At 34.6% G+C, this 27,228-nt stretch overlaps 1 protein-coding gene across 14 annotated transcripts; it reads right to left on the reverse strand.

The window, feature by feature from the left end:
• Window positions 1–3,069: 3,069 nt before the first annotated feature.
• On the reverse strand, window positions 3,070–27,228 carry ZNF711 (zinc finger protein 711). Of its 14 annotated transcripts, none has more exons than XM_082717434.1 (12): window positions 27,033–27,185; window positions 25,173–25,300; window positions 23,975–24,230; window positions 23,509–23,613; window positions 16,587–17,147; window positions 10,826–10,981; window positions 9,791–9,928; window positions 7,567–7,704; window positions 6,801–6,878; window positions 6,670–6,717; window positions 6,244–6,387; window positions 3,070–5,767 (listed from the first exon to the last, which is right to left on the reverse strand). In XM_082717434.1, exons 4-12 carry the CDS (start codon window positions 23,585–23,587, stop codon window positions 4,590–4,592), a joined length of 2,520 nt encoding a protein of 839 aa, XP_082573560.1. In that variant the 5' UTR covers window positions 23,588–23,613; window positions 23,975–24,230; window positions 25,173–25,300; window positions 27,033–27,185; the 3' UTR covers window positions 3,070–4,589. The 14 variants fall into 14 exon arrangements, with proteins under 14 accessions (XP_082573560.1, XP_082573566.1, XP_082573569.1 ...); XM_082717440.1 differs by having other exon boundaries at window positions 23,970–24,230; XM_082717443.1 differs by lacking the exon at window positions 6,801–6,878 and having other exon boundaries at window positions 27,033–27,207.

Genomic DNA, 27,228 nt, shown 5'->3' on the forward strand with positions numbered 1-27,228 from the left:
TTATTAAAGTTTATGTTCCAGAGATCCTTTACATTAAGAGATAGCCTTTGCGATATGCTTTGATTCAGTACCTGGTATGCTAACAAAATCAACATCTTACAATCCTAACTCCTACGTGCCAAGATTTAACAAAACAGACCAATTTCTTAAAATGGGAGAATATATGAGCCTTTTGAGATGGTTTCCTAAAGGGTTCTGATGAGCCAGTCATCAGGGTATGATGGGTAGGTGGTGCTGGGATCTAGGATGACGAGGTTTTGGGCTCAAATGGATGGTGACTAGGACATAACATTATAGGTTAAAGGAGATAGTTTCAGTATGGTCAATTGGTCTAGATTTTTAAATGAAGCAGAGTTCCCTTTGGAATATTTACTTGGACAATGCTTAGAACAAAGGCATAGCAACTGGACATTTTCAGCTTCAGATATCTAGTACTAGAGCCTTGACCCTACAAATTATACAAGTTCTTCTATGAGGCCTCCAGATTCCAATTAACAATATCCAGTCTTATTCTAGGATCCAAGATTCTAAGATACCTTTCTTTCTTTTTTTAAAGATTTTATTTATTTATCTGACAGAGAGAGACACCGTGAGAGAGAGAACACAAGCAGGGGGAGTGAGAGGAGGAGGCTTCCCAGTAAGTAGGAAGCCTGATGCAGGGCTTGATCCCAGGACCCTGGGATCATGACTTGAGCCAAAGTAGAGCCTAAGGCAGAGGCTTAACAACTGAGCCACCCAGGTGCAGAGACCTTTCTTAAGCAGTATCAAATTTACAAAGCTAATTCTTTTGGAACGACAGAATGGGGCTGAACAAAGCTGGGAAGTTTCTCTAATCAAGTGATATAATATAATCAAGGTTCTAGTTTAGTTCTGCATTTTCTCTAAGTCTTTTCTTAGTCTTAAACTTACTGAACAGAATTCCAAGTCTAGTCAGTTTTTTTCTTGATTCTCACTAGGGGAAATAGGAAGATCTGAATAAGTGGATTCTTCTGTTCCTCTACCTTCACAGGAAGTGATTAATTTTTTTCCTGGAAGTAGGCATATTTAAGAATCGTGCTATATTTTTCTTCAAAACTTTTTTTTTTAAAAAGCGGTCAGGGATTTACTTCACATTAAAGCCATTGGGAGAAGGGGATCTTCAGATTAAGCCAATCGGGTGCGGGTGGGTGAAGGGAACAATGAAGAATATAAATGAGTCAAAATTGGCCAAAAAGTGATTGTTGAAGCTGGGTGATAGTTATATAGGGCTTCATTATATTTTTTGTATGATTAAAATTTTTCTGCAATAGATGTTATCTATTATCTATATTTGATATATATATCATATATACCACACATATCTTTAAGGGCAGTTCAAGGTCCAAACTGGTAGTTGTCCTGTATGAGACATGGGTTGAATTTGAGAGCCCTACCCGAGTAACAATTCAAATAATTTCCTCTCCATTGTGGTATAGGCCATTTAGAAGTGACAACCAGACAAATCCATCTCCACATAATGACTGTGAACTGTTCCGGAAAAACAATTTTTTAGTAATTACCAAATTATTTCTCCTTATTTCATCACTTTGACCTGCTGGTAAAAATCTGTATTTTTTGACAATCTTTTGTTTGTGACATGGATTGAATTCTTATTTGTAATATCTTAGCTGAGATTTTCTAGACCCAATTTACTTTTTTTAAAAGATTTATTTCTTTGAGAGAGACAGAGAGCTTGCATATGAGTGTGCACATGAGTGGGGGTTGGGGCAGAGAGAATCTTCAAGCAGACTTTGTGCTGAGCACAGAGCCTGACGGCAGAATCAATCTCACAAACCTTGAGATCATGACCAGAGCCAAAACCTGAGAATTGGAGGCTCAACTGACTGAGCCACCCAGGTGCCCCTTAGACCCAATTTATAAGTAAAAGAAAATCCATATATTTCTCTCCAGCTACACTGTAACTATGAACAACTGGAATAGCCTCTTCACATGGCTGTTTCCCTCAGCTTCTCTGCAATGCATTCCTCAAAGAGCCTCCAGAGTGATCTTCAAAATGTAAATTGTATCATATTACTCCCTTTCCTAAAATCCTCTAAGGGTTTCCCATTTCAAATTCTCACAGGTCTCATCTCTTATCAGTCAGACTCCCTCACCAAAGTCCTGCCAAAGCTTGTTCCATCTCAGGTTATGTGTATTTGCATGTTTCTCTGCCTTGAATGCTCTTCCACAAGATCTTCATATGCCTTCTTCCTTCTTGCCACTCATGCCTCCCATGTCTTCAGTATGGATCACCTGTATCCACTTAGCCATGGCTATCTGTTGAAGCAAACTTGCTGAAGTGTACCAGAATTACACTGGGGGATTTTGTCTAACACATTTTTAATCCTATGGTGGTAACACATGGGAGCTTATTAGAAACGCAGAATTGAGGGCCCCATCGCACACTTACTGAAACAAACAAACAAAAAAAAAATGTATTTTAATGAGATCACTAGGTGAACTCCATAGACCTTAAAGCTTATAAAGCACTGGTCTAACATAGAGTGGCTAAAAGATTTCTTCTTTTTCTGTTAGTAATCATTTAGGAATAATTAGCCCAATTGACAATTTTAAGCAATAGGGCTATATATATCTAGGTTCATGAATTCTATTGAATTAGTTGACTGATTTGAATATAGTCCGTTATTTTTATGCTCATTTGCATAAATCTTTCCTAAACACCTGATTTAATGCTTTTCCTTTTGAATGTGTATTGGTCTATTTGGAACATAATTAGATTATTTTCTCAGGTTTGGGTTACTTAAGCAGGAAAGGAATTTCTAGTTTTCTCTATAATACTAAACCCCAAGTCTTAAAATGAGCACCTTTATAGTATTTCATCATGGTTTTAGCAAAAATATACATTTCTGAGGAATAATAATGCCATAACCATCATAATTGTTTAAGTTTCTAGCTCATGTTGTTAATGCACAAAATCTACAAGACATTAAATTATGGACCAAATTACCTAAGAGCAGTTTTAGGAAGAAAGTCTTTTAATAAAGAGTGAACACTACAACAAACTTTAAATAAATTCATAAAACCTTGAAGTGCAATAAATGCTTTTTATTGTATGCTCATTTCAATGAGTAACATTTAGAAATAATAATCCCACATAACAACGACAATCTTATTTTACAGCGTGTACATCATTTACAGCCACATAACACACTATTTTAAATTTTCCAAATTTAATATTCTGAAGTGAAGAAAGATAAAAAATTTATTCTCAAGGAACAGATTCTCATCTGGTGCAGAAACAGAAAGGTGAACATTATTTCAAACACAAAGCCACAATATAGCATAAAGTAAAATTACATTTTAATTATGTTGAACAGCTGAGTGTAAACATGAAGCAACTATAACTTAAAAGTACACATCATATGCATTACATTTATGAACAAGATTTTCATTAAAATTTCCCTAAACCAGCTTTTTATATTAAGCGCCATTTTGATTTGCAGCATGCTAACACAAAGCGTTGTTAAAAGGATGCATATTTTAAATTTATACACTGTAAACTGAATATCCACCTCCAAACTCTATTGGCAACACAGTGTTTTGCTAAATACTGCATATATGCTGCCTCACGTTGAAAATGCATGTTAATAATATGGTATATAGATTTTTAAAATCAAAATTTTCAATAATGGCATAAAATTGCACCTTGAAACATTAGAGCAAGTAAGACTAAACCAACCCTACTTGCTGAGACTGACCTAAAAAGAAATTTCTAAACATTGTTTTTTAAGAAAACTGTGTTCTCTCAATTTAATCTTAAGATCATTAAGAAATATAGTGCTAACTTTATTTGCAACACTACTGCTGCATCTGTTTTAGAAAGCCACATTTGACTCAAAATACTTTTGTCATATATGCCATACTGAAAAATCAACTTGAACATCAGAAAAAAGGGAGCTTTCATCTCAGACTTCACCTTAGACTTCAGCAAAGAATGCTGTATTTTAAACATCCTATCCTGTGATAAAATCTTAGCAGCTCTGAAATTCTTTTTAATAGCATTGAATTAATATAAGCTGTTTTTCAGTGACATTTCTTTTAATGAATACACAAAACTTTTGCCATTTCTGGAATTCAATTTTCAGATACCATAAAAAAGGATCAATGACTAAGTGACTGATGGATGACTGCATTTTATTGCCCCACCTCATTTCGAAAATCACATAAAAGTGAGACTTGCTTGCCACAGCAAAGCACTGCTAAACTCAATTGATTATGATTTCTTCAGAAACATTTATCTCTAATGTGATCAGCCAAATAAAGTCATTGTCTTTGCTTTTCCCTTCTGTAGTTTAATTATACATATAATACTATTAAATAGACACTTAAGAGTTTTTCTGCAACCGTTCTATGGTGCTTCTTAAATTCTTTAATTTTCAAAGGGCTACAAGATCCCCTGTCAATTCAAATATTTCAAGATCTCTAATACAAAGAATGTAAAGTTATGATTTACTATCAAGCTTTGGAACTACATGAAACAGTTCATGAAATTTTCCTCCCATGTAGCATATCATATTCTTGAAAAAGCTTCCTTCTTTATATTGATCTTATTACATAAGAGCCTCTTTGTGGTGCCTCATAATATGCTGATTTTTTTCTGATGGTCTTCGGAATCCCTTCTTGCAGAATTCACACCTGTGTGGATAGTCTTTTGTATGTATTGATATCACATGTCGTTTAAAGCCAGATGCATCTGTAGTGCTATATTCACAATACTCACATTGATAAATCTTCCTTCCAGTGTGGGTCTTCATATGTTTTTTGAGCTCATTTTGTTGTCTGAACCCTCTCTTGCACCTTTTACACTTCAATGACACATCCTTTGTGTGAACTGAAAGGATATGACCACTAAGAATAAACGGATCTGATGTTTTAAAGTCACAGTGCCTACACTGATGAATCTTCCTACCCTTATGGATATCACTATGCTTTTTGAGCTCAGAAGGACGATGGAAACCTTTTTCACAGACCTCACATTTGTGAGGAAAATCCTTAGTATGGACAGATATGATGTGCCGCTTAAGGTCACTTGAGTTGGTGCTCTTATGGTCACAATGAGGACACTGGTGTGTCTTATGTCCTTGAAACAAATCCAGATGGCGTTGAAGCTCCCTCTCATCACCAAATGCTTGAGGACAATGCTCACATTTATATGGTAAACTGCTACCATGCTTAGACTTAATGTGAGTTTTCAGATTTGACTGATCTGCACATCTGAAGACACAATACTGACACTGATATGGCTTCTCACCAGTATGGGTTCTCATATGTTTCTTGAGTTCAGAGGGATGTCGAAAGCCCTTCCCACACTCAACACAAACATGAGGAAAATTCTTGCTGTGAACAGCCAGTAAATGTCTGTTTAATAGTCCTTGTTCTGCAGTTTCATAGTCACAGTATTTGCACTTGTGCATCTTCGGCTCCTTGTCTCTTAATATAAGTTTATTTGAACTCAGTGGACTAGCCTCTCTGTATCTTCGTGTGTATTCTGTAAATTCATGGGTTTTGTCAACTTTGTTTATAAGCTTATGGCTTTCCAAGTGGTTATGGAAACTTACTTTCTTGTTAGTTGTAAAGTCACAATCTGTACACTGATATTTTTTTCTCATCAAGTGATCAGGATGATTCTTCATGTGTCTTTTCAAGAATCCCCTGGATTTAAACTTTTTTGTGCAAATATGGCAAGGGTATACTGTCAGGGGCTGTCCATCAGGGCCTATTATAACAGCTACATTAAAAAAAAAAGGAAGTTGTGACATTTGGCCAGATGTTTTAAAGGGTTTTACAATAAAGGTGCTAAAATTAGCTGGCATTCACAATATGAACACTATACTAGTAGAATAAAATCTTGCAGGATAAAATGTACGTTAAAAGCAACTTATGATAAAATAGCTCACTAAAAAGTACTAAGCATCTTTGTACTATAGATTATTCACCTACCAACATTTTATATACATTTTGTAAACTAGAAAATAGGCACCCTTTATTGTGAAACCAACCTGAAAATTCTCATTTGGGTAAAGAGCAAACAAACATAGTTTATATACCAGTCAAATATTAAAAAAAAAAACTATTTAAACCAAACACAGGTATATGTAAGAGGGTCTACACTGTACAAACTGACTCTTTCCTTTGCTTATAAAAAAATGACTTCTACATTTCAAATCATGGCAATATTCATAAAAGAAAGTAGTAGTATTTTACCCGTTTGCCACTGCCTCGTTTCTCCCCTTCTCCTCTTCTTGGCTTTTTGTTTAAGTACTTTATTTGTATTAATGCTATCACAAATTTGAAGGTACTGTGCTGCTGTACTACTTCTGCTCTCTAATGTTGAGTCCAAGGCATTTCCTGGAAAAAAATTGATACACTATTAAATTATATAATATTTATACTTTTTGCTTTTGGTTAGATGAATTACTAGATAGGACATGGCATTAAGTTGCCATTGTGGTGCTAAATTTCACAAAGTATATCCATATTCTCTCCTATGTAATTAACTAGATAAGATATGACCAGGCAAGTCAGAGTCTAACATATGTGTCTTTACACACAAACCAGTAACTACTTATTTTTCAACCAGTATATAAAACTGGCTATTTAACTTACATCTCATATATAAAGCTCTCTCACCTGATGCTTGACAATCTTCATACCTCCGGGAAACTCTTCTTTCATCTCCTAAAAAAAAAAACTAATTAAAAACTTACATGCTGAGTATAATGATTACTAGTGGATCACATCTTAATCTACAAAAATCTTACTTTGACCACTGTTCCTTGGATTAAAAATATTTTTTGTTGAGTTCTTCCTCTCCCATAGATTAGATATAATTTCACGCACTGAAAATAAGGGCTACCGTTAGCATCCTTGGAACTGTTAACATCCAGAACAATCTTACATTTTAAATAAAAATTGAGTAGATATTTCTGCAGAATACACTCAAAATTGAAGATTCAATAAACGACTGTTGAATGAATGAACCTTTGAAAAAAACCAAGATAAGATAATGAATTGGAACACCAAAATTTTTCAAAGTAAAGAGTATACCTGGACCTTCTTGTAAATTAAGTAGGAATGAGGTAAAATAGAAAAAAAAAAACTTGATAAATTAACCTTCCATTAGATACTTTGTAGAAGAGCATACCTGGATTTGTTTCTTTTCAAACCCCCAAAATCTTATTTGTGTCATTAAAACATGAAATAAGTTTTTGAAAAAAGGGAAAGATCAGTTTTGAAAGGATATTCCTATTTTAGAAAAATAAAATCTTTTTAATGGTACTCACTAATGCAGGTAGGATTTTAAATAAATCCTACTGAAAAACAATGCATTAAGCAAGGTTTATTTTAAATAACATAAGATATATGGTAGGAAAATCATGTAAAACTACCTCGAGATTAATCAGTCCACAGCAAAACATTTTATAATATTAGTCAACTCAGGGGGGGCATTAGCACAGCATATTTAATGACCTAAAGGCTGATCAAATAGATATGTACTTATCAGGTGAAAAAATACCAGTGTCCTACCATATGCCGCAGCCCAGACAACAGGGACAATTGTTTTATTAACATCAGAGTCCTCAAGCTGAGTCTCAGGGAGAGAAGTTCCTTCCTCTTCCCCTACAATGACTTCCATGTAAACTTCATCTGCTATTTCAGCGCAACCTAAATTTTAGAAATAATTGCTTGTTTATAACCCCAAATATTTAATAAATGGGTAAAAATTCTAAACAATTTAAATCTTTCAACTGTCAAGATTTCAGTTTTGTTAATTTAAAAATGACATTAGGCACTTTGGAGACTAGTGCCACTAGAGACAATCATTTATCAAAACTCTTACTCTCTTAGAACCTACCCTATGAAAAGGACTTTTAGGTTATATAAAACATGTGCGCTTGAAATATACGGACTGATTTTACAGTCCATTGGGCATTACAAATTTGTAAAAAAAAATGTCGCAGTCCATAATTCTGCCTGATTGTTCTTTGGAACTCAGAAAGCATTTCGCATAGAACCAATACTAGAAAGTGGTCCTTGCTACCCCACATTCTTTAACTTAAATGCAGTAGTGTACATGCAAAGAAAAGTAGTAAAAAATACTAGTAATTGAAAAAAAGTTAAATAAAATAATTAAAATCACATATATATGTAATATATATCCATACACACACACACACACACACACACACGCACACACACTACACATATAAGCTGGTGCTCACGAATATGTGGACACCTTTTAAGAGGCAGGATTTTCAGAGACCCTACTGAGAAAAGAAAGCATTAAGTGAGATTCATTTTTAAAGAATGTATTATTGGTGTAAAAAAATTTAAACCTACAGGGTCATTTAGTGTATTTTATGTGCTTTAACCCACTTAGATTTAAGCTGTTAAGTAAAAAATTGGCTTGAATTTATGCTTTTCCTTTGACTCACACCCTGGGATCTTCTGTTCACTATGGAAGAAATGTGGAAAAAATTGTGGGGAAAAAGTATCCCTCTTCTCCCAAGTTTCCCTTCTTTCAACTGATGAGAAAGAGACACTGATTGAAGTTTGCCACATGCCCAAGGAATTCTGGCATCAGCTAACCTCAGCTTCAGTCTCCCACCTTCCATTGTGCCCCTTTACCAACCAATGAGTAAATAAATAAATAAATAAATAATTTAGAGGCCAATAGAAATTATTTTCCTCTTCGATCAAATCCTCTAGACTTACTTGTTCTTATATTTTCAACTGTAGTGTATTATTCATGTTTGGGATTGGAATTCAGCTTCCCATGGCTTCTAGGGAAGGAAATCTGAGGAGTGGAGATCAGAGTACAGTATAGGCAAAACTCAGTATCATCCAGGTAACGTACTGAAGTGGAGGCTCTTGCCCTTCTAGGGCAAAACAAAATAGTTTTTTTCTCAGCATATCAAGAAAACAGAAGAAGTCTTAGGGAAGGACTGCATTCCTACACTGAGGTGAAAAGAAAGTAGGCAGAGAGTAACATGTCTTCGTAAGGAAATGGGCAGCATGGCAGGAAAGGAAATCTGAGGAGTTATTTTCACCCTATGGTACTCAGCCCCAAGACACCTTAAACAGCAACTACTTGGAGACCATCAAAGGCATAATAAGTAAATATTCTGGCAGCTTCACCTATTTGGAAGAATATTTACTTATCTAATCCTTCAGTGACAGAAGGAGAACCACCAGTTAGCCCTTCCATTGCTAAATACAGAGAGAGGCCAACAGTGTTCACTGCCATGTGGAAAGTACATTGACAGTATATAGGCAGATATGAGTTGAAATCCTACATTCCTCACTTAATATTGAAATTATCTTGGGTTATTCAATATCCCTGAGCATTTTTTCCTTCCATAAAACAAAGATAATACCACCTACCTCAGAGACAAGTTGTGAGTTTTAACATGCATGCAACATATCCAATAACACACAAAATAGATTTCCAATAATTCCACATATATTCTGTGGGGACTAATGAAGTCAGGAACCATATGTTATTTATCTCTGTATCCCTGGAATCTGAGACATAGTATTTCATGTTTGCTGATTTGAACAATATGTGTATGCATGACTGGACAAAAGGACCATTTCCTTTTAAAATAATTACAGCAAAGGTCAGACTTATTTTATTGTACTTAGTTCCTATATAGTGCTTGTATTTCTGAGATTGCTTAATCTTTTTTTAAAAAAGAATTCATGATGGCTACTGACAAGTCACTACAGTGCCCTTGTACTGATATCTTACTAATATCATCTTCTTCTTGAGAAGAATCTTTAACTGCCATGTAAACCATCTTCTCCCGCTGCATTCGGCTCTGGTCAAGCACTCCAGCTACAGAATGTCCATTGGTGTACTCACTCTCTGTGACAATTTCTGTTCCACCTTAAAAATTAAATCACATATCAAAATAGAGAAGTATCATGGAATAATTTCCTAAATTAGTAAGAAGGATGTATAAGAAATATTTTCCTGGGTGCCTGGGTGGCTCAGTTGGTTAAAGTGCTTCGGCTCAGATCATGATCCCGGAGTCCTGGGATGGTGCCCTGCATCAGGCTACCCACTCAGCAGGGAGTCTGCTTCTCTCTTTACCCCTCACCCCACACATGCTCTCTCTCTTACTCTGTCTCTCTCTCCAATAAATACATAAAATCTCCAAAAATTTTTTAAAAAATTTTTAAATTTAGAAAAATTTTAGAAAAAAGTATTCCCCAAAATATTCCAATATAAATTTCCAAGTGTCAAGAGAATTTTCTTATAAATTACACTCTAAATTTCAGTAACCACTGAGAAATAAAAACAAATGTTAACACATTATACACATGCCAAGCACTATATAAGTCTTTAATATGTGCCTTCCCCATTTAATCCTCACAATAGCCCTATGAGGTAGTTACTGTCATTATGGCCATTTCATGGATGAGGAAACTTGAGACAGAAGGAGGTTAAGTAACTCACCAATAGCCACTAAGCTAAATTGCAGAACTAGGATTTCTAAGCAGCCTGCCTCTAGCAGACCCTTAAACACTCAATATAACTTTCTACTCTAAATCAAATCCTCTCTACTCATTTGTTTTTGTAGTTCCAAATGTAATAGTCTACTTATGCTGAAAGAATCCAAGAATGACATATTCTGCATTCCTTTTTATTCATATACAATTTTTTAATATTCCATCCCCAAAGAAACCTATAAAAAATCTGCACTTTAAAGACAATTTTAGAATAGTTGCCAGAAAAGAATTAGTTTTAATTCTTATTATAGCAATAAATTAAGATTTGTACCTATTTCAACATCATCTTCAGCCTCAGCTTTAAATATATACACTTTAATTACTTCTGAACCAAATGCATCTTCTTTAACATCTTCTTGTGAACCATCACCTCCGATTTTTAATGGTGTGTTCCCCATATGCTCTAATTTTTCCCCAACATCATCCACTGTAAAATATAAAGAAGAAACTATTTTAGTCAAAAAGTACAATTGACATTTAGTGGATGTTAAGCATAAGTGAAACACGAATGTGTTAATCACCTATCCACTATCTTCACTTAATGAATTATTGTGCAACTATTGACAGTGATATGATTCATGAAAAAAAACAGTATATGAGATCAGATACATTTCATGATCATAACCATATAAAAACTTATTTGGAAATTTTAATTTATATATGAAATACTTAATAACCATAGGGTTTTAATTAAAACAGTTTGGGAAATTATTAAATCATCTTCCATTACGTTCAACATTTTAAGTTAAATCTTAATACCCAGTCAATAAACAGAAAAAAATCAAAACATAAAATACATAGTACTCATAAAATAAGCTCACATAAACAACAATTTCTAAATAAAATAGCAATATTTCTAAAACAAATTAGCATATGAAATCTAGAATTAAATAAGAGAGAACAGAAAACAACTGAATTATTTTATAAAAAGGGCCTTTTAGGAATTAAAAAAATAAAATCTTAATACTTTTGATTCCTGTTAAGTCAATGGAAGACAACTTCAAACCAGAAATTTTGTGTACTTCTATATTTACTAACATATGCTAGACTCCAAAATCATGTAGAAAGGTAAAGCAACAATATGAAAATATTACTTACATTTTAAGTATGCTTAAAATTTTGATTCTCTGCTCTACAGTCTTTAAGAATAACCCTTATTTTTATGTGAATACTATGTGCAAACTATGCAGTAAATATATATTAATAAACTTTGTTCTTTGACCCCAAATATTAAGTAATACACTTCCCCAAATATTATATTTCTACCATTTTTTATTTCAATGTTTGTACCTATGAAAACTGAAATGTAATCTGTATGAAAAATCTGCTCCTTCCTATTATGTATATCATAGCATCATATATGAAACATAAAATCCTAAAGACTCTGCCTATATCTAAACTGTTCCAGAACTGCTTAGAACAAGAATAAAGTGACATAAAAAAGATAATTCAGTAATCTTAAAAAAATGAATTTTAAGAAGATCTAAATGGGTCAAAATCCAGATTTCCCTTACCTAGTTTCAAATCTATACCTACAAGTTCAAAAATATTCTTTTGGCCTTTCAAAATGGTGAAAGACACTAAGTTTCAGAAATTCTTTTTAACAATGCAAAACTACTTTAACTTTTTGATAAAACAGAAATGATTCCATACTATTTAAGAGTTCAAATAGCCTGTCTTTGAAAGAAAGGACCCAAATGATCAAAATAAATAGAATAAATATTGTCATTCCATAATAGCCCTTTAATTCTAATACAATGTTTTTTTGGCAAAATTATTTTTGACAATGGGACAGATTAAAATGAAAGAATAAAAGATGATAAAGTATCTGATGTTGAATTAGTAGCTTCTTTCAAAATCTGTTAAATTAAAACAATGATATCACAGAAAAAAGAGGCAAGTTATCCTTCCAGAAAATGCTTTCTCATTCTTGAAAATAAAGACATAGGTTATGCAAAAACCTCAGAAAGTGTCCAAAATATTAATTTCTTAACTCGGAATAGCTAACAGTAAATTAATAGAATACTGAAAATACTCTCATTTGATATAATTGAATAGTTTAAAGTGATCACAGTTCCTTCTGCAAAAACTGAATTAAAACTATAATTCACAAAATTTAAGCTCATGAAATGAAATATAGTTTGTGGTCACTTCTCCATAGCTTTGTACCATAGCTTTTACTTTAAGTACTGAAATAACTGTGGCTATTCTGATACCTACAAGCTCAAAAATATTCTATATATTTATATCTATATATCTATACCATGCCTTATATCTATATCTAATATATCTATACCATGCTTTAAGGTCCATAGCTTAATGTATCCGTTATTTTCTACTTACATTCCTCAGAATGAACAATTTTGAAATATATGGAGTAACCAAACTTGTTCTCTATTTTAAGTTCATAAAAGATGATAAAGTTATTAAGGATGCTCGTGTGCAGTTTTAAAAGATAAACCATGAACTTAACCAAGATATATTCTATATTCTTTGTTATAGAAAGTAACAAAGTTAACAAAGACTTAATAGACAATGGAGTGATTTTAGAAAAGGATCCTCAAAGATCTTCTGAATGCAAATACTACTCAAAATACCCCAAACTAAGGCTTAACCTTTTTGCTTGTTGTAAGGCTTGCAATATCCTAGTCTCACAGCGCTCTTTCTTAACCCACAAGATGTTCCAGACAGTAACAGCAGGTAATATTATACGTATCACAGAATTCTACTGGTGCTAAATATAACATAAAATAGTAAGATGCATTGTTGGCAAGTTTGCTAATGTTTAATATTCCTTTATATATCTCAACAGCACAATTTGATTAAAAATTTAATAATTCCTTTTAAAAGCTGAGTAGGCTTTTTAACTGTACCCCTTTTGTGTTACATCTACCAAAATTATCTGGTAGATATGTTATTATCAATATAGAGTATATGAATGCTCTATTATTATAATAACCATAGAAATCAGGTCAGGCAACATGTAAAGGATCTATACTTCATAGCACTGAAACAACCAAAAGTTGGCAACATTTAGATTACGAAGGTGTTCTATTCCCAGGTATAAACCCAAGATATCTTAAAACATATGTCTGCATCATATCATGTACATGAATCTTCATAGCAGCATTATTCATAACAGCCCCAAAGTAGAAACAACCTAAATGTCTATCAACCAATGAATAGATAAATAAAATGTATACCCTTATAATAAAATATTAGTAACAAAAAGGAATGAAGTACTGACACATAACACATGCTACAATATGGATGATCCTTGAAGGCATTATGCTAAATGAAAGAAGTCAGACATAAAGGGCCACAAATTACATGACACTGTTTATATGAAATGTTGAGAATAGGCAAATCAATAGAAACAGAAATTGGATTAGCGATGGCCAGGGGAGGGGGAGTGGTAGGTGGAGGGAGGTGGGTCCAGGGTGACTACTAAAGGACATGGGGTTACTTTTTGGAGTGAGGAAAAAAATTCCAAAATTGTGGTAATAGCTATACAATGCTATGAATATATTAAAACCACTGTGTGCCTTAAATGGTGAATTTTATGACATGTGAACTGTGTCTCAACAAATTCATTATATTAAAAAAATACAAAGGTTTTAACTTTTCATTTTAAGCCTTGAAAGGGGTGAGGTTTGATGGGATTTCCCATAATGACCCTGCCAAGAAATTTTGCTTTATACAAAATTATGTTCCTGAAAGAAATATTAACAAATTTTATAGGTAAAAAAACAATTGAATACTTTATATTGGTTCATTATCTAATGGAACATCCCTCTTCCAGTGCAGCTCTTATAAAGGAAATCATCACCCATAAATGTTTTATGGATGTTAGGTATTTTTAAAGAACAGCACACCTAAGATAATTTTAGAATTATACAGTTGTTCTATATTAATTTTCAAGTTGCTTATGCACAAGTGGGAAACCCTAAACATCTGCTAAGACAGAGAACTTGTGACATTTGGCCTGAATGGGGAAAAAGCTCAAATGCTCCTCAGATATGAGATAAGACAAATTCCCTAACTGTAAAATTCAGCTACTGAAAAGATTTCCTTATGGGAATATTTAGGGATTCAGGAACAAGGCAAAGGTCTGTTTTAATTCCTCTACTCTATCTCTTAGATATTTTGAAAATCTCTATCTTGGGAAAAAAAAACACACAGAAAAGAGGACTTTTAAAATTAGCACTGAGGCCTTTATGGCAATTTATTCTCATAACTCCTGTAAGATTCAATGGCCAAGAGAAACCAAGAGGTAAAGAAAATGAAATGAAAATTATGAAGGAAGAAATGGAAAAGCTAAATCAAAAGAGAACAAAATAAAATAAATGAAAATTGTAATGAGTAAGTAGCTCCAATTTGAGTATAACCATTATAAAAACGGTCAAGGATCTGTGTGGTGAGAAAATGGGTGATATAAAAAAATATTTAATTTTTGCATATTCCATTTGCTACAGTAAAAAACTGCTTAGGTTTTAAATGGATTAAAAAAATCATTGTTGTTTCTTTACTAATGATTAAGGAGTTAATTAATTCCCAGTCTAAATTTCCTCTAGAATGGTCCCATAGCAGTCCCAGCATTATTCAAGCAATACAATTTTCTTTATAATCTTCAGTTTACTCCTATTAGAGTAGGACAAAAATCCTTTGCATTTAACATATATTGCAATATAAAGATAAACAGTATAAATTAAAATATTCTAGAAACTCTTAAAAATCTTCTGCAGAATTAAATCATAGCAGATATGTTAAGGTCTGACAATTCACAAAACATATGATGTCTAAATTTTAAACTACTCTAATATCAAAAAGTTTGATCTGACAAGTACTTTTTTAAAGGCATAATATTACTTTGATACAGAAGGGCTGCCAACTTTTGTCACACTATTTTTATATGATCATAACCATAGTTTTTTTTAACATCAGGCTAAGATGTAAATATGAATTGCTTTAGTAATGGACATCAATTTAAAAAGAGGTAATAACATTTGCAGACAGTATTTTAGTGCCACAACTTATTCCCTTAGAAACAATGTAAATATTCACCCTGAAAAGTAGTTATAGAGGGAAAAAGTTAACATGCTAGACTTCAGATCATATTTACAAATTAAATAAATCCAATTGGTTTTTAGTTTTGTATTCACTGATACACATATAACATACAATCACTTTATAAACACATACACATAACTCTACCTGTTGATGTACTTCCCAATCAATCCTTTTTTATTTTAAAAAGAGAAGCACAAAAATCCACCATGAAAAAGTGAAGTTTTATCTAATCTTTAGTACTTCCAGCATGATCCCTTCAAATTTTTAAAGAATAGACCCACTTCTTCCTCACGCTCCTTCAATAACTCATCATGAGATTTTTATTATTGTTGCTGTTCAGGCAAACCCACCACTTAAAATGAGAACAAGATATTTCTATCTTCCTCCTTCAGATAGAATGTCTTATAGACATCATAAAGCAATCTGAAATAAACACAGTAAAGTATTTTTTGCTTAGAATATACACATGCACATTTAGACAAACAAAATAAACACAGGGAGAATTACAGAACACAGAGTTTAAGATCTCCTTTTCAAGTATTTATTAAAGTTAATTACACATTTCTTAATATATTATGCTTAAATTCCTCAGCAAAACTGAACTGACAACTCCAGTACCTGCTACAATAAAAAGAAAGCAGTGGCTACATAAACTTCCCACTTTGAAATATATATATTTACCATTAAAAATTTTATCAGTTAATGTTCTTATTGAACCTTCCTTTCTGCTCTAAGATATTAATTACATTATTTTGCTTAGTTCTGGATATGAACTTTCAATGAGCAAATTAAAAATATGAGCAAGTTCAAAAAAGCATCACAATCATACAGCTTTGGAAAAAATTATTTTTCAAAAAGATTATCCCCATGATTTTTATTGAATAGATTCCCCATCCCAGAAAGCCTTCCCAGGTTTTATATAAATCAATCTCCCAAGTAATTCTGTCTTTTGTTTCACTTACAAGATATCATTAAGTAGTCTTCAGAAGTGCTCTTGACATCATCATCATCATCATCATCATCATCATCATCATCTTCGGTTTTAATAGTAACTGAAGAAGCAGGAACACCACCAGCTGCTTGAATCACAGTTTCTGTATCCGAATTAGTTACAAGAACCTCCTCTGATACCATTGTGGGAGAGTCAACTCCTGAAACACAATCTTGGACCACATGTTCTAAGTGTCCATCAGGACCAGTAACAAGGTCAGCCACAAAAACCTGCTCAGGTACTCTAACAGTTTCTGTAATTAGCTCAGAAGTCAAGATATGATCACTATCATCTTCCTCTAAATCTTCTTCAATAGCAACATCAGCTTCAAGTACAGCTTCAGGAACAATTACACCTTCTGTTACTACATCAGTCTCAGTGATGATATCAGGCCCATGGACAACTTCAGCTGCAAGGCCATGATCAAGGGTTATCCCATCATCTGTGACAACATCAGAAACTAATACAGCCTCAGGAACTGAAACAACAATATGGTCTCCATCGATATGTGCAGTACCAGCCATTCCAGCCACTATAATACAAACAATTATCCAAAAAAAGTAAAGTTATTTTATTAATTAAAAGTACCATATTTAATGTATGAGATGATACAAAACATTTTAAAAATAGGAAATCGTTCTGGCCAAACTATCATTAAAAAAAAACAACAACAACACTAACAAATTAACTGCACTAAAAACCATCAACAGCGGCACCTGGCTGGCTTAGTCAGTAGAATACATGACTCTTAGAACCAGGGTTGTGAGTTCATGCCCCACATTGGGCATAGAGCTTACATAAAAGTGAAAAACAAACAAAATAGCACCAACCAGGCACTGGGGTGAAGGTAGGTGAAAACAATGTCAGTAAAATCTAAATCACGACCTTAAAAATAATGCACTTTATTTTCAAGTAAAACATGAAAGCCACATGAGATATCATTATATTAGAACAGCTAAAATTTAAAAAAAAAAGAATAATATCACCACAGGTTGGTGAGGATACAAAGAAATGGTCTGTCATACATTGCTGGTAGAAATGTAAAATGGTAGCAGCAACTCTAGAAAATATATGCCAGCTTCCTACAAAATTAAACATGTATTTACCATACAACCCAGAAATAACACTCCAAGGCATTTTTCCCAGATATATAAAAACATATGTTTACACAAAAAACTATAGATGAAAACTCATAACAGGGGCACCTGGGTGGCTCAGTCATTAAGCATTTGCCTTCATCTGAGGTCATGATCCCAGGGTCCTGGGATCAAGCCCTGCATCAGGCTACCTGCTGGGCGGGAAGCCTGCTTCTCCCTCTCCCACTCCCCCCTCTTGTATTCCCTCTCTCACTGTCTCTCTGTCAAATAAATAAATAAAATCTTTAAAAAAATTCATAAGAGACCATAGTAGCTATTACACATAATAGCAAAAAATTGAAAATAACCTAAATGTACTCCCAGTAGATAAATAGTTGGTAAAACCAACTCTGGCACATCTTTACCATGGAATACTACTCAGTAATAAAAAGGGGATAGACTATCCACACATTCAACACCTGAATGAATCTCCAGAATTGATATTGTACTACAGTTATATAAGATGGCACCACTGCAAGAAGAGGAGTACAGGCTACACAGGACACTATGTATTATTTTTTCTACTTCCTGTGAGTCTTGTATTTCAAAAAACTAAAATTAACATAAAAAAGACACAAACATAAATGGGCACTAAAATGTTTAAGTTAGTAAAATACAACAAGTTGGCTATATTATAAAATATGCATTATAAACATAAAAGTCTCTAAACTTATAAAATTGCTATATTCAAAAGAGGAAGGAATCTTTTAACACCTGATTTTGGGGGGAAAATTCCAACTCATTTTAGATAAAGATTTGGTTTGATATAATTAATACACAGGGACTCTAAATTGCACTAAATTCTAAACTAGTAAATCTGCAGGAACAAAGCTTTAAACAATGTTTTTCTTGAGTAGCATGGTAAACACCAACTCCTACCCCCCTTACAAATGTAAAAGTATAAAATCCCTTCATGAGGAACTCTTAAATCCTGCCTCACTGAAGTGTACAGATAACAAGTTAATAGAGTTTATGGACCAGGTTATAACAAAATTATCTACATTAAATAATCTAATACAAAGCCTTCTTCACATAAAGTCATACCTTAAAGAGTGTCATCTGCTATCCAGCATTCATTATTATTAACCAATGCATTATGGAAGTCAGTTAACAAGTCAGGATGGAGACCAATGGACATTATTTTTTTTTTTAAGATTTTTATTTATTTATTTGATAGACAGAGATCACAAGTAGGCAGAAGGCAGGCAGAGAGAGAGGGGGAAGCAGGCTCCCCACTGAGCAGAGAGCCCTATGTGGGTCTCCATCCCAGGACGCCGAGATCATGACCTGAGCCGAAGGCAGAGGCCCAAACCACTGAGCCACCCAGGCGCCCCACCAATGGACATTATTAATACTCTTACCCAACAAAAGATAAGGTGAGAAGGGAAAGCTACCTTTCAGAATTATCTTCCTTTCAATCCCTCTGCATTGTTCTCAGTATTCTCAAACTCTTGCCTAAACCACCATATTATCCCAAAAGGACATAGCCTCAATCTTGGAAATCTGGTAGACAAAGAGAGTATGTATGAAACAAGTACTTCCTATTCACTTGTTTCTCCACTGGCCATTTTGGAGATAGGCAGTTGGTGAAGGTTCAAATTCAGCATTCAACCAGATTAAGAACGTGGTTTTTAGCAAGGAAAAATTAAATGCTAAACCTATAAAATTCACAGTATTAGAATTCTATGTATATAAAAAGTTAAATTAGTATTTTATAAAATCCTTCCACAGGTCAGACTTAAAATATGGAAAATTCTGGAGGTTAGTGTGATTCCTGAGAATAGACACTAGGTAATGATGGAAGCAGCGAATAATGTTTAGTGCTGGCCTGGGTTCAGATGAACCCGGCTGGGAGCCTCTACTAGCCTCTACTCTAGTAGGAACTTGCCCACCAGAATAAATCAGATCTAAGCTAAAATAAATCCAAATATGCTTATTTACACTGAACTAAATAATATCAAGGATGCTAGATAAGGAATTGACAAGTTCCCCATAGGGTGCTGGCAGATTACTCAGGACAAGATCCAAGACATTTCCTATTAAATTTGCTTTTTCCTCTTATCAGCTCATCTGCTAGATCCCAGTGAATTTCTAAATAAAGTCAGGTATTTAACTACACACTAGCTATATGAACCAATGACTATGAACCAAGCAAACTGCTAATATTTTTACATGTATTACCTGTGTTATTATCTCCTATTTAAATATGAAGGAACTATAAAAAGTATGAAGGAATAATGGTTTAAAGAAGTTAAATAAGCTTGATCAAGGTTCAAGCTGAGGGCTGAACTTACTGTTTAACTCTAGACTTAATTCTACCCGCCAAAAGGAGAATAGAATTTACTTACCATAGAGACTGCTGTTTTGCTTTTTAAGAGATTTATAGGGTTAACCTCACTATTAAAGGAATAGTTTGAGAGAGGAAAGAGTAAAAAATCTGGGGCACCTGGGTAGCTCAGTTACGCATCCAACTCTTGATTTGGGTTCAGGTCATGATCTCAGGGTTGTGAGACCGAGCCCCACATTGGGCTCTATGCTGGGCATGGATCCTGCTTAAGAGTCTCTCCCTCATTCTCCTTCTCCCCATCCCTACTTGTGAATGCATTCCCTCTCACTCTTTAAAAAAAATGAGTAAAAAGATCTATCACATAGTTACTCACTCAATTAAATTTTAAAACATTTAATAAGCAGCATTAAGTGGCATTAACTATTTATGTCACTAGGTGACAAATTATAAATGGTAAGAAATCATTTAAAAAGTGTGAAAGAAATTGTATAACCAAACAACAGTAAGAAATAAGTCATCATTTCAAGCATTCCCCATTTTACTAAAGTTATTTCACTTAAATGTAAATACCTGGAATTTCACCAGAGGTATAGGATAAAATTTGGTATTTGTTGGGTCTATCTTGGGCCACTATCTAAGGTTGTTTTGCTATTTAAGTCACAGAACAACACAGAGTTTTTGCATCAATAAAATCTTAACTAGTAAATTCAGAGGCATAGATTCCAAGGACAACTATTATACTGAGACATAAGCAAAGTTATTCATAAATCATGTAATTTTTTTTAAAACTCAGGGGCACCAGGTTGGCTCAGTTGGCTAAGCTCTGCCTTTGGCTCAGGTCATGATCCCAGAGTCTTGGGATCCAGCCTGGGCGGGGCTCCCTGCTGAGCGGGAGTCGGCTTCTCCCTCTCTGCCCCTCCCCCGTTCATGCTCACTGTCTCACACTCTCAAATAAATAAAATTTTAAAAAAGATTTAAATCTCAAATATCCTTCAAAAGAAACTGGTCTAATGAGTTTTCTGAATTAAATTACGATTTCAAATCCTTAATATAGTAGCTATCCTATCCCCACCAACAACATTATAGAATTAAAAGATCCTGTGATACATAGTATTATTACACAGTATCCTTACTTGGCTAGCTCTACCTGTGTATCCCAAAGTGTTTCACAAACATCATTAATTTATGGGATTACAAATATCTAAGTTTTGATATTGGCAGAAATTTAAAAAGAAGCTGATACAGGCTACAATACTGATAAAACTTAAAAGGCCACATAGTGTATGGTTCCACGTATATATAGGTAAATCCATAGTCAAAAATATTAGTGCTTGCCTAAGTCTGGAGCAGGGTTGGGGGTGACTGCTAATGAGTATTAAGTTTTATTTTTCCAATGACAAAATGTTCTATAATTAGGTAGCAGTGATGTTTGCACAACTCTGTGAATACACTAAAACCATTGAATTCTATTCTTTCTTTTTTAATTCTATTCTTTAAAATGGGTGAATTGCATGCTATATGAATTATTATCTCAATAAAAAAATAAAATAAGAAAAAAAAGAATATACATAATGTATTTCAATATGCATGTTCTATTTCCCTAGCAACTAAAAGGAAGTATTAGACATAATAAAGGATTGATTAAATCTTAAGACACCAAGGAGGAATAATGAAAAAGGTAAGAGGAAGACCAAGTAAATATTCACCAGCACTAAATAGATTTTTTCTCAATCTTAGAAAGGTGTCAGGCTTTACTTGTTAACAGGCAACTTCTTCAGGAGTGAAGGGGGTCTGACACTTCTCCAAATGCTACAGGGTAGGTTAAATTTTGTATCATATGGAGAAAATGCTGTATTTCTTCCATTTATAAGATATTTTTATTTTATTTTATTTTTTAATAGATTTTATTTATTAATTTGAGAGAGAGAAAGAGAGCACAAGCAGAGGGAGCAGCAGGAGAGGGAGGAGGCTCCCTGCTAAGCAGGGAACCTGATGCAGGGCTCTATCTCAGACCCTGGGATCATGACCTGAGCCAAAGGCAAACACTTTAACCAGCTGGCCCACCCAAGAACCCTCTAAGATATTTTTAAAAGGCAAAAAATTAAAGGTGACATTTCAACCAACACTTATTTACTCTTCTGAAGTTGAAGTGCTCCAGTATTTTAAAAACTATTTCTAGTGAGGAATTCACAAAATTCTTTGTGAAATCTTTACTCTTCAGTTCTTTGTTCTGCTTCTAGAATTTATTCTTGTACTTTTTTCATCCAAGATCACTTCTAAGTCATCCATAATCAACATAATTGACTACTGACTCATTTAGCAAAATGAATCAATGATTGTTTTCTATTTCATCAATTCACTACACAGTCATCTTGATCTCCCACCACATTTAATCTTGATCTGTGCACCACATCTTTATTCATCAGACAAAAGTGTCAAGGAATCATAGAACTGGAGAGGACCTTAAATGTTATCTAGTCCAATCCCCTGACAAAAGTGAATTAAGTAATTTGCCCAAGTTTACACAGATAGCTAACAGGACTGCCAAGACTAGAATCCAGTTCTTCTGACTCTCAATACTGTAGGCCTTACAAGGGACAAAATAACATATTCACATTAATGTGAAAGCATTGGTAGCATCTTCTTAACTGAGAAAAGCATTACTAGTTGTAATCCCCCATCCCAATATCATCTTTGATAATTCCATAATACCTTGTTTTCTCTTTACTTTTTATCCCAATTTACTATTTGTCTTTTCTACTCTCACTCCACTTTTCTTCAATTCTCACCACACTATCCCTGCCTCTTATACTTCGGATACTTCAATCTCTTCTATAATTCAGACTGACCCTGCCCCAATTCAGTTTCTTTGTTGACTGTGATAGTCTTAACATTTCATCCAAATAAATACTGTTATGAGTCTACTGAAAAACTTGGCCACAAAAGTAGGGAATCTTTTTTTTTTTTTTAAAGAAAAAAGTGATGTTATTAGAAACAACTTTCTGAGGATATTGCATCAGAATATAATTCATCACATAATACATGATTTTCCTATATCTCACTATATAAACACCTAACTTCTCTGTAATGACTGAAGTAGTTCTTTTTCCAGCTTTAGCAGCAATACAATTTAAAATGAACTTTAAGAAAGTCAATTTAATAATTCCTGCATTTGAGAACTGATGTTTTTATTTATGTAAACTGAGGCTTTTTTTTTTCATTTTCAGTGTCACATTACCACTATATTCTAAGTTTCCTTACTTCACCCCTCCCACAAAATTTTAAGAATGATTTTAAGAAGACTACGGACACATAGTTTACTTTAAGAAAATGAGCCCTAAATATGAATTTTCCTAGCAAAAGAACAACTTTTCTTAAACTATCCCTTTCTTCAATATAGTTTTGATATTTAGTATGCTATGACTCTTAAAAAAGAAAGAAAAAAAAATACAACAAAGAAAATGCTTTACCAAAATCCTGCATAATCATGGTATGGGCCATTCTACAGTCTGATGTGTGCAATCCAAGACTTCCACCACCTGAATCCATATTTAGCAAAGTTCATTCACAAACCTCTGTAAAAGAAATGGTTTTAAAAATAGTTTAAATACATTTAGGCCAAAGTATGTTGTTCTGAGGAAAATGCAATGGATAATATGCCTCAGAACCAAGTGTGCAAATCTTATTACAAAGGAAAATAAAAACCTTGATTAGATACTTTATGTGACAAGCACAAGTAAAAGAAGGGCTAAGTGAAAGGAAATAAATCAAAGATAATGGAGAATAAGGCAGAGTAAGGGTGACAAGCCACAGGGGAAGTGATAGAAGCAAGCAAAAGAACAAAACAGTAGCATTGACGCTCCAGTTAAAATGTAGGTTATAAAAGAAGAAAAAGAACAAGATGATAACAGACAATATGGGATATGTATACATTACTAGAGGACTCAGATGTCTAGTATTAGTGAATTTCATCCAGTGGCTCTCATCCATTTCTTCCAGACCCAGCTCAGCCCTGCAGCGGAGCTCTGCAGATAAACTTGTGTTCACCTCTGGCTCCCGGGGTTCTACTTATAATGTAAAATGTTCTATCCCAGTTTCCCTGGAGTTCTTTGAGTCAGTAAGGACTTCTGGCCTCACTCTACTACATTCTCTTGTCTCATAGTTTTGAGGACTCATGAAACATGACTGCTTCCTAAATATGGTAGAGATAAGATCAATCACATACAAACATTTAGCAAATTGTTCCTTTCAGAATATCATTTACTTATAATTGTACAACTGATTTTTTTCTCTTAATCATTAATAAAGTCACTCTAGCTTCAAGCTAGTTTTGAAAGCAAGGATTCTATTTCATTTCAAGTGATGTATCCTATATTTAAGATCACCAGACAGTATGGAACCTAAAGTCAAATGCTGTCACTAAGTATATTTCTTACAAGTATATATGTGCATTTCCCCTTCAAACATAAAATTCTAAGTATATCAACCAAAAAACTGTCAATTTTATAAAGCGTTTGTCTCATTTTTATTTAGGAGTGTTGAATAAATTGGGCTATATTGCACAAAAGATGAGGCTATATCATTAAACTTTTAGAAAGCTGCCATGTAAAGCAACTTAATCTATCCTTAAGATCACAAAGATTTTGTTTCCTTGCCTTAAAGTTCTGTTAAGTGTACAAAAGGCAGGAGAATATAACATTTTAATCATGTATATAAAAATCCTGACAGCAGGTGTTCTTTCTGTTTATCAAATATTTCAACAAAATTACTTTATGTATTAACAAAATTTCAAAGTTTTAGAAATTCTTGGCGATATTTTGTCTTTTTTTCCCTTTTTTTTTTTTTTTTTTCAAATACCATATCGTTTCCTGCCTCCAAAATGAAGCCATCAGAGGCCAGGAGAGTTCATGATAAACTACTTAGAGTTCATGATAAACTACCCCAGTGTTCACGGAGATAAATCAAAATGCCATAAGGACTTATTTTTAACATTTAAAACAGTGTACTATTTCAACTTTAATTAGAATAATTGCTTTCTTTCTCATATAACTAATAGAACAATTACAAATGCCTGAAAATGTTTTAAACACTTACTTTTAATTATTAAATAAGATAAAACAATTTTGTTAATCACCTTAATATGACTGTCTCGAAGAGATTGTAGATTTTCTTACATATTGTAAAATAAAATCTGCAGCAATTTGTTTTTGTTATTTTTCCTTCTGACTTATGTTATTTTCTTTGGAAAAACGTTCTCTTTACCTATTGTAAAAATACATTCATAATTAGACATTTTAAAATATCTTAAACCAAATCTCTTATACAACTTGGGAGTTTTCTTTACACTTTAGCATGCAGGTTGAGGATGAGAAGGGCTCAGATGCTCAAATCTGTTCATCTAAAAAGCATCAGAATGGATTCCGACAGAAAAAACTATCTACTACGATATAAGCAACAATACTACACTAAGAATTCAACCACTTCATTACATCAAATCTTCTCTAAAGCACATTTAAAAATCACTAGTAACACCTTGTTTCAGAAAGGGAAAGAGAATCAACCAAGGGCAAGCTTTCTCCTTGCCAAATGGATAGAGAAAAATCTGCACTAGCGCTCAATTAAGTGTAAAATTTTTTAACACATAGTGCAACTACTGCAGGAAGTATCACACTGTATGAATACCCAATAAATAAACTGGAGCGCCTTTTCCCATACAGGAAGTTTAAAATAAGATCAATAATAAATAAGGTATGAGAATAGCATTGCGTTAAGTATTCAATAGCCAAAGATAGATGGGCTCCTCAGTATTCTCAAGAGTATCTCACATCCTTATTGAATGGAGGTAACCACTAAGTACGCTTCAAGTAAACACCTCCTATCAGTGTACGGGGAGAAGAAATCACAAAACAACCAAAAGAAAAAAAAAATTTACTCTCATCCGTCTCATCCAAACAGCTCATTCCAGACCTAGCTTCTTCATGATGTAAACAGGGTGAGAGGGGAAGAGAAATCTTAAGGCAGTAGAGCAAGAGAATGTGAAAGTAGTATTTGCGGAGACAGCAGACAAAGGAGCTCTGGCAAGTAGCAGTATTGCAGCTTTGGACGCAACCTGCTCCCCGCATAAGTCTCCCTTTCCCACGACCATGCCAAGTTTCAGTCATTTAGGGCAGAACGCACACACGTGTCCTCTTCTATATTCCCCATATGACTGGATCTTAAACCGAACCAGAGAACCTTCTCCGTGGAAAGGCAGAAAGCGAAGAGACAAGAATACCCTTTCCCCTCCTCCCTCCTCTCACTTGGTGCAGCGGTTCCCACCGCTGCTACCCACGCCGTGCTGCCCAACCCCTCATCCTCCTCGCGCTCTCTCAGCCCCGCTACATGGGAGACGGCTGGGAACCAAAATGGTGGTATTTCAGTGGAGGCGACAACTGCCGCACACACCCGCCCTCCCCCCAGGCTCTGCCTGCTCCCTACCCCCTAATATGCCCGATTCGGTGCCACCTCCTTGCAAACCCCAACATCCCTCACGCATTCCAAGGTTACCATAAACAGCAGGCAGGGTGGGGGACAGAGAAACGGGAGGGGGCGCCAATGAAAGGAATACTGGGGAGTGTCGCCGAGAGAAAATGCCAGGGGGATGCCGCATTCTTCAATTCACCGTTTTGTTTTCCGCCATTTTCCCGTCACCCTAAACCACCGACGGTCTCAACGACGGCTCTTGCCCCTAGGGGTTCTGGCCTAGAGGAAGGAGAGGTGGCCTGTAGAGGGAAACACTCCACTTCCCTCCATTCCTCCAGTCGCTAGCTGCGGCTGAGAGGAAAAACTGCCAGACCGAGGGGGAGGTAAAGCTGAGGGACTGACTAGACGCCACTTCCATTGTTCCCTTCGCCCCACACTACAGGCTGGGTGTGAGCCTCTCCTCCTCTTCCACGGGCGACACGGAGCGTCGCGGACCCAGATCCCTCGACTTTCTCCTCAGGCGTCTCCTTACCTGCTGCCACCACTACCGCCGCCGCCGCCGCCGGTAGGATTCTGACCGCGCTCCAGATTTCTGCAGGGGTCGGCAGCTGTGGATCTGTAAGGTCCTCACATTCGGGTTTCCGAGGTTCCGCAGCCCGAGCCAATCACAAGCTACTCTGCGTCTGGGAGGCGCGCCGCCTTGTCCTTCTTTATATCGCTGCCGACTT

Source organism: Mustela nivalis (genome assembly GCF_964662115.1).
Source record: "Mustela nivalis genome assembly, chromosome: X".
In the NCBI taxonomy this organism is placed as follows: Eukaryota; Metazoa; Chordata; class Mammalia; order Carnivora; family Mustelidae; genus Mustela; species Mustela nivalis.